The sequence below is a fragment of the Alosa sapidissima genome, chromosome 5 (genome assembly GCF_018492685.1).
Source record: "Alosa sapidissima isolate fAloSap1 chromosome 5, fAloSap1.pri, whole genome shotgun sequence".
In the NCBI taxonomy this organism is placed as follows: domain Eukaryota; kingdom Metazoa; phylum Chordata; class Actinopteri; order Clupeiformes; family Clupeidae; genus Alosa; species Alosa sapidissima.
Genome location: NC_055961.1, coordinates 23,807,290 through 23,819,953, shown reverse-complemented (window position 1 = coordinate 23,819,953; position 12,664 = coordinate 23,807,290). Strand labels below are relative to the sequence as shown.

At 40.2% G+C, this 12,664-nt stretch overlaps 1 protein-coding gene across 1 annotated transcript in view; it reads right to left on the bottom strand.

Annotated features, from left to right (window-relative positions):
* LOC121709423 (membrane-associated phosphatidylinositol transfer protein 3-like) overlaps positions 1 to 12,664 on the bottom strand; it is a 103,515-nt gene that overhangs the window by 75,397 nt on the left and 15,454 nt on the right. The window contains exon 2 of the mRNA XM_042092756.1: positions 8,579 to 8,674. Coding sequence (XP_041948690.1) covers positions 8,579 to 8,674 — 96 coding nt within the window. The remainder of the gene's footprint in view (positions 1 to 8,578; positions 8,675 to 12,664) is intronic.

Genomic DNA, 12,664 nt, shown 5'->3' with positions numbered 1-12,664 from the left:
CTCACACAACCCAAAACCACCAAAATGACAAAAATAATAGGTTTACAGTGCTGCAGAGAAAAAAACACTTCTTGTCAGTCCACCCAAAGAAGTGCCGTGAGATGAACAATAGAAATACATAACTAGTGGTTGTGGTTGAAATTCAAGTTGAAGTGGCTCGACTTCCGATTCTTCAAGTAGGTCAAGTAGGTATTATGGTAATATCTTCAACAACTCCACACACCAGAGAACAATGAAGAGCAGCTTTAATGGCATATAACAGTGATAAGATGGCGAGGCTAAATTGAGTTTCTGACTAGTTGGATTAAGGCTGGATTTCTTGCAGGCCATTCTGACAGAAACTAACAAGAGGTGATGGAGCTCAATGATCTAACTGTAACTCAAATAATACACCAATACACTGGGCTCTATTTAAGAGTGCTCTATTTAAAATGAAGAAAAGCTGCAATCTTGGTGAGATAATCCTGTAACACATACAGACATATCTCTACAGAGTAGAGAGTGGTTAAAATATCATGACATCCATGCACCACCCACCCAAACCACAGACCACCCAAACCACATTAGGACACAGGTTAGGTCCCTTCTCCCTGATGTTTTAGCTGTCACACTGAGGCACACAACACAGACACCAATAGAATGTGTCACCCTGCACATGAGCTGGGACATTAAGTGAAGTGAAGTCAAGTCAAGTCATATGTATTTATATATCACACTTAAACGCAATGTTATTGACCCAAGGTGCTCAGAAATAAAATAAACAGTAATAAAAACAAAAAATAAAGACATAAATTACAAAAAATAAAAATAAATAAATGAAAATACAAAATAATAATAATAATAATAATAATAATAATAATAATAATAATAATAAACAGATTATGAATTGTAGATAAAAATAAACATATGGTTACTGAAACTACTACTACTATAGGCCTAGAGAAAGATGTACAGTAAAGTTAGATGCCAGTTAATATAATGCAGAAAAGAAATAGAAATAAGATTAAATAAATAAAAAATAAAATAAAAATAAACAACCAAACAAGGGGAGAAATGAATGGACATTATAGGCCAAAGAAAATAGATGGGTCTTTAAATTTGATTTAAAACTACTGATTGTGGGAGAGGACTTAATTTCTATAGGGAGATTGTTCCAGAGTCTAGGGGCAGCAACAGAAAAAGCTCTATCACCTTTAGTTTTAAGGGTTGCCTTTGGGACTGATAGGAGAAGTTGTGAGGAAGACCTCAGTGGCCTAGAAGGACAGTAGGGACTTAAAAGGTCACAGATATACTGTGGTGCCATTCCATTTAGGGCTTTTAAAACAAAAAGTAAAACTTTAAAATGAATTCTGTAATTGACAGGTAACCAATGGAGTTGGGCCAGCACAGGACTTATGTGCATATGTTTCTTTGTTCCAGTAAGAAGCCTAGCTGCTGCATTTTGGACTAATTGAAGTCTAGCAAGGGTAGATTGGTTCAGACCTAAATACAGAGAGTTACAATAGTCCAGCCTAGATGTAACAAAAGCATGGATTACAGTTTCTAAGTCAGTATATGAGAGCCAGGGCTTTAATTTAGCTATTTGTCTTAGTTGAAAAAAGCTTCCCTTAACCACACTACTGACTTGCTTATTGAAATTCAAAGAGGAATCTAGGAAAACACCTCGATTTCTGACCTCACTGTGGCCTTAAGGCGGGGGTTTCACATTGGCCAGTGGCACACGAGAGTGGCAAGCGTAACGCAACGCTCAGAGCATAATAAGTTCTATCTTGATTCTATCTTGGTTTGCCTACACTGACAATTGAATACACTCGCATTGCGCTTTGAAACTTGAACCAAGATCAATGCTCAGCTTGTTCAACGCTAGCGTTAGGCTAGCGCTGCCACCATTCTGCTGCCGAACCATAGAGAAAAACAGGAAACCTGCCGCTTGCTGCTGGTCAGTGTGATCCCAGCCTGATAAGAAGGAGACACTCACCTCCAGGAGAGAGATGCAAATGTATGGGATGCACTGATTGTTTGTATGGAGGGTAATGTGACTGTAGTACTGTGCATCCCACACACATTAAAACTACTTCATTTTGGATGTAGTCCTCAATGTGCAGTATCTGTTTACAGAGCATGATACTGTAGGTTTCGCTCAAATTCAGTCGTTTCTGCTCTATAGGTCTCCTAGCTAATCAATCAATATATGACTACTGTATATATAGAATCATGAAAATATTGTCACATACTGCATACTGTAACTTTATCTTGAGATGAGCTTCTTTTATACGCGGAAGAAGTTATCACATGATTTTGTTCAACTGTCAGTGTGCCACACCCCACATATCATCTCCGCTCAGCCTGATGTGTTGGACTCCGCTGCAGCAGTGTCATTGGGTCAACCGGCAAGGTATGCAAGGAAGATTAATGTTCCTGTGGGCCTCTTATTCTTATAGAGGAGAAATGGGCACGAGAAACACTAAACTGGGTGGTTAGTACACACCAGGATGTTTTGTATGTGCAGAGACAAGATACTTGTGTTCCCTTAGGGCTCTGCACATATTATATCAGGCACAGAGCATTGTTGGCAAGACAGTGTCACACATGCTATAATGACCTCTATCATCAGCAGCTCAGTCTTCACATTTTCACAAATACCATCATATACCATTTACCCCAGTGAAATGTCAGGAATATTTGCAGCTATGGAAAACTCATACTGTCTAAGCCTAACATGTATAATAATTACTTCAGCTGAGTAAAAGAAAATCTGGCATTTTGTTCTGAAAACAGAGGCACAATCATCAATCTGCAGGGTCGTAATGGATGCTGAATGACTCTGCAAAGTGTTGTAATTTGTTTATACACTGCAAATAAAATTCAAAATCCATCAAACAAACTGCACTACACTGCCTTCTCACATCAAACTATTGTTGAAAAAAAATGAGCTGCAGATCACAGCATAATCCGGGTGATAAATAAAGACTCATTGGAGAGCTTACTGGGCATAACGCCACTAGGACAAAACCACTTAACAATTTCTGCCTCATGAATAAATCATTTGGTCGATCCTGCACCCTGTTCCGAATTCCCCCCCACACCCCCAAACAAACACAAACACACACACACACACACACACACACACACACACACACCTCTGTGGTAGGCACCCATTTAATCACACTCTGAGTAAGCAGACATGACGTATCACTGGCACGGTTCATTTTCAAAACAAAAAGCTAATCTGCTGCTAAATGTGTGTGTGTCTCTCTCTCTCTGTGTGTATGTTTGTGAATGTGTGTATGTTTGTGAATGTGTGTGTGTGTGTGTGTGTGTATGTGTGTGTGTGTGTGTGTGTGTGTGCTTGCGTGAGCCTGCATAGAGTGTGTAAAAGCGGTGGTGGCAGAGAGATAGAGGGGTAGGACACACACATGGACACACACACAGAGTGAGAGAAAGTGTGTGTGTGTGTGTGTGTGTGTGTGTGTGTGTGTGTGTGCATGAGCCTGCATAGAGTATGTAGAGGCGAGGGAGCGGAACAGGAGAGAGAGAGGTGTGAGAGAAGAGCCTAAATCTAGTCAAATTAGTCAGAAATTACATAATTGACTCGTTTTTTAATGGCCTAAAAAGGTGTGTATCAGAGGTTAGTGTGACTGTACTGCTGATAATGCATGCTAATAGGAATGAGAATGAGCTTTTCTCTATGAGAGTGAGGTGGTTTTTGATCATATAATTGAGGTCATACCTTTTTAACAGTGAACATCTAAATCAAAACATGGCTAATGGTAGATAATTCAATCAAGGCACAGAATATTATTTTCACCAAACTACTCAACCAAATGTATCCACATTCTCCCTTCCTTGTATCCCTTTTAACCTGCAGAATTAATTATCATTCTTGAACGCTCCTCTCATATGGCAGTTTGTACATGTAAAGGTTGTTACTTCTGGAGGCAGATGAGATCAAGTTCCAGGTGTGTGTGTGTGTGGCCTCCCTCTGGATTCCAACACGGCCCTCTTGGCTTAGAGCAGCGTTTCTCAAAGTGTGGTCCGCGGGCAGACGTGGTAAAATATAATATAGATTTTGTTGTTTGCAATATTGAACTTGTATATAAATCCAAACAGTTCTGCAACACTGCCTACAAGCTACGCCAGTTTAAATCATATGAGTCCACTGATACAATAAGCAAGGTGCAAAGACAATAAGCAAGGTTGTTCAGCGAGTATGCCTATTGTGCAGGGCTCTACAGTGCGCCCATTTCACTCGCACATGCGAGTAAAAATAATTGCGTGCGAGTGCAAAAAAATATTTAGGCGCACTGGTGCGAATGACTTCTAGCCAAGTCAATGTTGGTCTACATTGTCGAGTACTCAAATACACCGCAACATCGCGAAACATTACTGGTGCGAACCATAAAATCACGTCGCCAATATAGCATAAAAACTACACCTCCCATCAACGTTAGCAGTTTCGCGTTGTGACTCGCTAGTTGCTTCTATCAAATTTAAGGGTGCGTTGAAAAAGCGGAAAGTTAGACTAGCCAGCCAAGATGCAAAGTAGAACTAATTTCTTCAATTCACCGAATTCATCGGATATATGAGGAACAGGATGAGATTCTAAGAATGCAGTGAGAGAAGGAAAAGGTAACATGCCTTTTAGCCCAGTTGACATTGGCTGCAATATGCAAAATATAGCTGTAGCGAACAGGCACACAAGTAGCCTCCCGTAATACTCCCGTTTTATTCAAAAGTAGAACGCTACAGACAACTCCAGGCTTCGATGCATGCTTGTTTGTTTTACACCGAATACAAGCTGAAGTGCAAAACGAAAGTAAGCATAGGCCTACCATCTGCCTATTGCCTCCATCAGTGCAGATATTTATATTTATTTGAAATATCATTGATTAGACTATGTTGGGTTTTGTTGAAAAGAAAATTCACGGTTTTAGTAGTAGGCTAGTATTGGGCAGTATGCAGTCAGATAGGTCACCATTGGGATATTTGGATTAGCTATAGGTGGATTCACAAATAAATAAATTGGCCTAAGGACCTACATTTGGCAGGATAGCGTACTTCATACAGGCTATATGCAAATATGGCAATGCATTATATTATTTTACATTAACAAAATGTAGAAAAATAGGACGGACTGAAAATAAAGTAGGCACTGATGTTCTTTAAAATCTTGTTTCCTGTAAATGTTGTCAGTCATTCTTAATCTTCGTAATTGCTGCATTGGCATGTTTAACTGTTAGCTGCAGTGTAAAGTTACATTATGTGTAAGTTAAGTACAGAACTGACTGTGCCCCCAGATTTTTGTCTGTGCTCCTAAATTTTTTAACTTGGGCGCACAAGTGCTCCTGGAAAAAAATGTTAGTGTAGAGCCCTGTTGTGTAATATACTGTTAAAGTAGGTCTATTGTTTTTTTTAGCTAGGTGATCCGTGAGGTTTTTTTTATTGGTTAAGTGGTCCTTGGTCTGAAAAAGTTTCAGAAACACTGGCTCAGAGCAGATGCGACTGTGTTGCTCAGTGGATAACTGGGAGACCTGGGAGGCATTACACTTGTCATCTGAAAAGTATTGTGAGAGTCTTGGCCGTAGTGGGAAGTCCCAAACCAATAGCACAAGCAACTAGGGCTGTGCTTTCGATATCGAAATATCGATATATTGTATCGCCACTTCCACCAAATATCGATATTTTTTATTAAAGCATTAGGGTACGTTCAGACTAAGCATCTTTTTCGCAGCTGCCGGCGTCCGTTTTACATTATAACCTTATGGAGTAGACCGTGTTTTCAAAAAAGTCGTTGGCTTCTTTTAAAACGCGACTGCAACCGTCTTTTTCTGCAGCTCAGAAGTTGAGAAATATTCAACTTCTAGCGGAAAAACACCATACAGTATGTCATGCTGTCTTTTTTTAGAACTGACCAATAACAAGCGGATTACCGAGACCTGTGGTTTTCCATGACAACAGGTAAAAAATGGAGAAGGTGACAGAACACCGGTCTAGAGACTTGTTTTAGTGTCTGAACATAGGGAATTGTTTGACATGACTTCACAACTTTACCATAACATAGGCTACCAAAAGCAATAGCCAATCCCATTTTTTCTTTTTGTATCCAAATTTTCTTTCTTTTTTGTATCCACACATAACGTTAGTCACTTTGCCTATCACAAAAAAACGCTTCCGGCTGCTTTTTGGAACAAGAACGCTGGCAGATTTTTTTTTCAAACTGAAAAAGCGGTCTGCATAACTTATTTTGTCAGAAAAAGACGAAAAAGAAAAAGTCTGAACGTACCCTGCAAAAATGTCTTTACAGCTGTCTATTGCAATATTTTTTTTTATAATTTGTCTGCTGAATTATCAGTAAAATGTGACTTACATTTACAATGTGATTTTTTATTATACTGCCCAGGTGATACAAAGCAAATTGGGTTTCCAGTTAGGTGCCTTGCTCAAGGGCACTTTCTGCCGAGCCTACTGGTCGGGGTTCGAACCGGCAACTCTCCGGTTACAGGTCCGAAGTGCTAACCAGTAGGCCACGGCTGCCCTAAGTAGGCCACGGCTGCCCTAATATATTGTGATATATTATATAATATATTGTGATGTATTGTATCGTGATCTATGTATCATGATACGTATTGTATCGTGGGGTCCTTGCCAATACACAGCCCTACAAGCAACTAACACATAAAAAAAACATGCAGTTATGTCTAGGTACACTCACACTGTGAGATGTCATCAAATATACATGAGAAGATGATATTCCAGGGCTCCAGACTGCGATCAAATTGTCGTATTTTGCGACCAAAATTTGAGAGTGTGCGACTGAATTTTACAACCAGTCCCACATGTGCGACCAGTAATTTTGCCTCCTTTTTTTACACGTTAAACGTGAAAGTGACGATGAATCCGGAATTTGTGGCAGGCCAATGAGTGTGAGGATAGGGAATGGCCACTGTATGTGGCTAATGTGTGGAGGGGGAGGGTCCTAGAGATAATCGAGTGTGCGTAAACGTCTGTAGGAAAGTACTGTAAGGAGACAAACTCCATGAACTGTGAATGTTGCAGTCGCTACCCCAGAACTGTGGGGAACACAAAGTTTGCCGACAGTGCAGGCACTTCGCAGTTTAAACACAATACACTAGTTAAACACAATCTTAGCCTCAAGCATAGAGTATGCTGTGACATGTTAATGAATGAAAAAGCCACTTCCAGTTGCTTTTAGAAGACAAGAGGCTGTAAATCTGAGCTTCAAAAGTGCACAATAAAATGTGACACTAAATTTAAAACAGCACATTGTAATTTCTGCATCCATTATCAAAGTATTTATCAGTAATACAGTGGAAATTAGTAGAAATTAGTATTGTGAATATTTGGTTAGCATGTTGATTTACAGTGTGTGCCCCTAAATTTTCTGGTTGCGCCCCTAAACTTTTCAGTTGGGAGCCACTGTGGTCCTAGTGAAAAACGTTAGTCTGAAGCACTGTATTCTGTACAGCAAAATGTAACTGTTCACTGGATTTGTGTGGAGGGCCAGTACGCTATAAGTACGCAATCAAAATGGAATGACACATGAGTGACATTCTGTGATATTTGCTGAGCGTGTGTTAGCAATGTGAGGAAATAAACAACATCTTCAGCCAAGTTGTAACATTGTTGACATGGGTTAGGGTTAGATGAAGCAATTCCACTTTCCCAACTCAGAGTAAAAAAACAAATGTGCTTAAAGGTACAACCCACCCAATCAAGTCAGCTTCTGAAGTTGACGGCACATCCTACATCCATTCATGGCTCCGTAGGGAGCATCTTAAAAAACTATTTAAAAATGTGCTGTAAGCGAATTTAAACCATATTTTGCTTCAATGACTGCATGGTGAAGTTTCCAGCTTGAAAGAATGATTTTACATAAAGCACCCCAGTTGGGTTTTTGTGGATTTGTAGATGCTGTGAGTGTCCTGATAAGCTCTGCAGTACCACAGATGAACATAATAGTTCCTCCCCTACGCATTAATCATCGGGCCAATACTTCATACAGACACAAATACACTGCATATATTACCATCTATCAAAAAGATGACAGAATCCCGCTGACTCAGACTCACCTCACAATCCTGTGCTGGAATTGTCCAACTGGCATTATTAGTACATAAAATATGTGCAACTCGAAATACAGTGAAACCACAGTGCACAAAATGTGGGTGTTTATGGACTGAGACAATGGCTGCACACAGTTGTAAAGGCAACATCCGGTTCTACACATAGTGTTCCAGTGCCATTTTTCCAAATAGAAATAAAATTGTTGAAGGATGAAATCAGGTATATACCAAATAATCACTTTGACCACTCAACCAAATAATCACTTTGCCAATACCAATAAGCCATACCACTCTACCAACCAATAAGACAGATATAATCACTTTGCACACAACTCTTGACACATTGACTGACGATACCATGAGTGTTCTGCGGTTGCAGGGAGACAACAACATCCTACTGCAGCCAACAGTCTACACAGCTGTGTGCACACCGCCTGCTGGACTCAGAGATCGACAGTCTCAGCAACGACAGATGGGGACAGCGGATCACTTACCCCGCGCATCGAAAAACTCATCATCAGAGCTGTCGGTGGACTCCTGGGCGATGTTCTCCAGACGCCAGTGGGACATGCTGTGCTTGCGGGACGGTTCTAGGACAGAGAACAAATAGAACTATTACAACTGAACTGAACTGTGTGTCACATGGGGAAGATGATGTACATTACTGTGTCTGTTAGGATGGACGGCAGCGAAGGCAACAAGGATGGTAGCAGGAGGTGAAAAATATTTACAGTGACGTAATAATAGCAACAAAAAAAAAACGTTACGTGTTACGGTAGATACAGTACGTGCAGGTAAATTGGCAATACCAAATATCACTGGCCCAACACACAGCACAGATATGTTCTCTTCCATAGCATGGCGCAAACTCAATACTAGTTCCATTCTGCTCCTAGAATTAGGCCAAAACCCCACCCCTAGGCTATACTAACACAGATATAAATCAATTAACAATATAACATATGAGAAGGGACAAAAATATACAGAATACATTGCAACATTCTCAGTAATACATCCATATTATACGATTGAAAAACATACAGAACATGTACTATTTAATAAATAAACAGTAATTCTGAGGCACTCACAAGGAACATAAATTAAAAAGCCTCTATTTTAAACTTGGCTATCCATTAAAAAACATGCCAACAGGTTTCGGCCTCTGTGGCCTTCTTCAGGGCAAATAAAAAAAAAAACAAGCTTTGAATTTGCCCTGAAGAAGGCTTTCTGTGAATATCTTGAGAACCGTAGGGCCTAAGATGACCACATTTTTTGTATGTTGGTCTAAAGTGGCCATATCAACCCATCCCATGACCACCCATTTGTGGTATAGCGCCACCTAGTTAAAAATGAAAAAGCAAAAATGAGGCATTGTAATCGTAGGTATTTTTGGCTGTGGCTTGTAACCGAAGGGTTGCCGGTTCAAACCCCGGCAAGTAGGCACAGCTGAAGTGCCCTTGAGCAAGGCGCCTAACACCTCACTGCTCCCCGAGCGCCGCTGTTGTTGCAGGCAGCTCACTGCGCCGGGATTAGTGTGTGCTGAGTGTGTTTCACTAATTCACGGATTGGGATAAATGCAGAGACCAAATTTCCCTCACGGGATCAAAAGAGTATATACTTATACTTATACTTATACTTATACTATACTGATATGCTCAGAACTGCATGACATTTGAAGTGAGGATCATTATGAAACCTTCTGAATGCATGCCAAGTCTCGTAGAATTCCGTTCATGGGGGGCCATACAATGAATGAATTTATGTGTACATTTAGTGACTGTACACCAATCGACCTGTAGATGGTGTTGTTGAGAGAAGGGTTGCGCACACATACACATATTCACACACACGCATGCACGCACACTAGGGCTGAACGATAAATTGCATTTGCAATAATATCGCGATATGAAATGCGATTTTCTAACCGCAAAGGCTGCGATTACGCTTCACAGTATGTGACGTTACCAAAACGCATTTATTAGGGGTGTAAAGATTAACCGATACGTTTCGGTATCCGTTTTTAACGTGTAAGATACGGCTACATCGATACATGAAGCCCCGTATCGGAAAAAAACTGAAATGAACCGGTCGTTATATCGATTTACTTCTTATGAATCGGTTAACAACGTTTTCTGCTCGCTCAGACTCTCATTTACGTTCCAAGCAGCGCGTTCATCCCACTTCCGGTTTTTAAACTATACGTGGTACGGAATTGTGGGTAATGCAGTTCGTTTTTGGTTACATTCATTGCCCAAAGTTGTCAAATGACCTCATTACCCATACATCTACTGCAACTTAAGCATGTGACAACTTGCACTCGGTCGGCTTTTGTTTTTCGAAATCCAGCGCGAAATTAAACACTTATAGCATTCCTAAACAGCAACGATAGTCTGTAGAGTAGCCTTACCTTTGATGAAGGGATTTCCTTGTTAAATAATAATTTGGCCCTTGCTGCTAAAACGATGCACAAATTATCAGCCAATGATTTTGTTTATATTCACTCAGACTTGTGGCATTATAGGTTTCTGCATTAGGTCTACTGTTGGAACAAAATAAGCCCAGAGAGTTCATTGATTTGTAGGCCTATTTTATTCTTGTAGGGTAGGCTAGGCTATATGAGAAAAGGCCAAGAGTTTCTTAAGCACTTTTATTTTGGTATCGTCTTACCTCAACAAGGCTACAGCTCCATAAAAACAATCAGATATAACTCTATAAAATCTGTGAAAGATTTATAAAGTCTATAAAAAATTATTTTTATGTTGTATTTGGCTGCTGTGTTTGACTGAAATGTAGACTATTCTTTTTTCATTTCAATACAGTATGAAACAAACCTCAGTTTAGATAATCATATTCACACATTTTTTTGGACTAATTGACATGACCATGATAATTGATAATATAAAATGAATGTGCACCATGAGCAAATGATAACAAATATTTCAGAATGTTTTCCATTCTTGAACTGCATCGAATTGCATCTAATCGCGTCGAATCGTACTGAATCAAATCTTTTCTTGTATCGAATCGTGCCCATGTATCTAGATGCGAATCGTATCGTCTTTTACATGAGAGATTCACACCCCTAGTGCTTGCCGACGTGCCACCGACTCTGCACACCGTTGAAAAAGCAAAAAACGTAAACAAGAGGACCAGCTAACAGTGTCAAGAAAGGTTTTATCAGTATAGCTACTATTTTGCTGGAACCTGCCATGTCCCTGGTTCTAGTTCCCCTGTGCTGCAACTCTGGCTGGTAACTTCATTTAACTTGTCCAGCTGACGATTAAAACTTCACGACTGTTTAGGCTGCACAGCATCCACTCACCTGTGCACTGGGGGCTTTGATTACTGGAATACAGTGACAGTGGTGGCATTTGCGATATCCAAGGGGGTTGTCGGCACAAACATTTCATCTCACAGGTAATGAAATAATGCTATCCGTGAGTAGTTGACACAGCTAACCACCAAATTAAGGCTCTTAGGCTACATGCTGCTAACTGCTGATAACTTTGCCTGTTTAAAGAGTTTTGTCTCCGCGATTGGCTTTGTTGTGATAAGAACAAACTAGTTAATCTGCATGCATGCGTATTGCGCTGCGGTGTTGATGATGCTAACCTTTAGTTAACACCGAGCTGAACGGTCATTCGGCCGCATGTAGTTTGTTCCGATTCACGCCCAAGTAGGCTACAGAATGAGAGGAGCGGGTCTGTCTGTGTGTGCGTGCGTGCGCGTGTATGAGAGAGAGCACAGGACAAGGAGAAACCGTGTCAGTGCCACTGCATAGGCCTGTTGTTAACTAACGGAAGATCATATCTACATGAAATAGAAACAAAATAGAAACGTATAAGAATCATCAAATGTTTACAAGGCTGGAAGTTCAACAAATATAGGCCTTCTAATGTGATTCAAATAGTTAAATTAAAAATATTTCATTCATCAATCATATTCAATCACTTAATGCCGTCATAACATAGGCCTGGGCTCCAGGATAGAACAGTTTATGTTTAATTTATGTAATTTTGTGTTGGTCATACTATAGAATGATATATTGCTTGACTTTGTTGAATAAGACAGAAGATAAAGAGTTTAAAAATAATCGCATAACGCATCGCAATCGCAATATTAGAGGGAAAAATTGCAAATAAATTATTTTCCATAATCGTTCACCCCTAACGCACAGACACACACACACATTCACATACATAAACACACCCACACACACATAAACACACATAAACACATCCACACACAAACATTCACATACATAAACACACCCACACACACAAACACACATAAACACATCCACACACACACATAAAGACATGCACACACGCAAGCACGCACATGCACACACACATGCACACACACACACACAGACACACACATGCACACACACATGCACACACACAGGCACGCACACATTCACATGCACACACACACATAAAAACACACATGCACACACATACGCACGCACACACATATACACACACACACAAGCACAGACACGCACACACACACGCACACACACACGCATACACAGGCACACACATGCATGCACACGCACACATAAAGGCATAAGCACA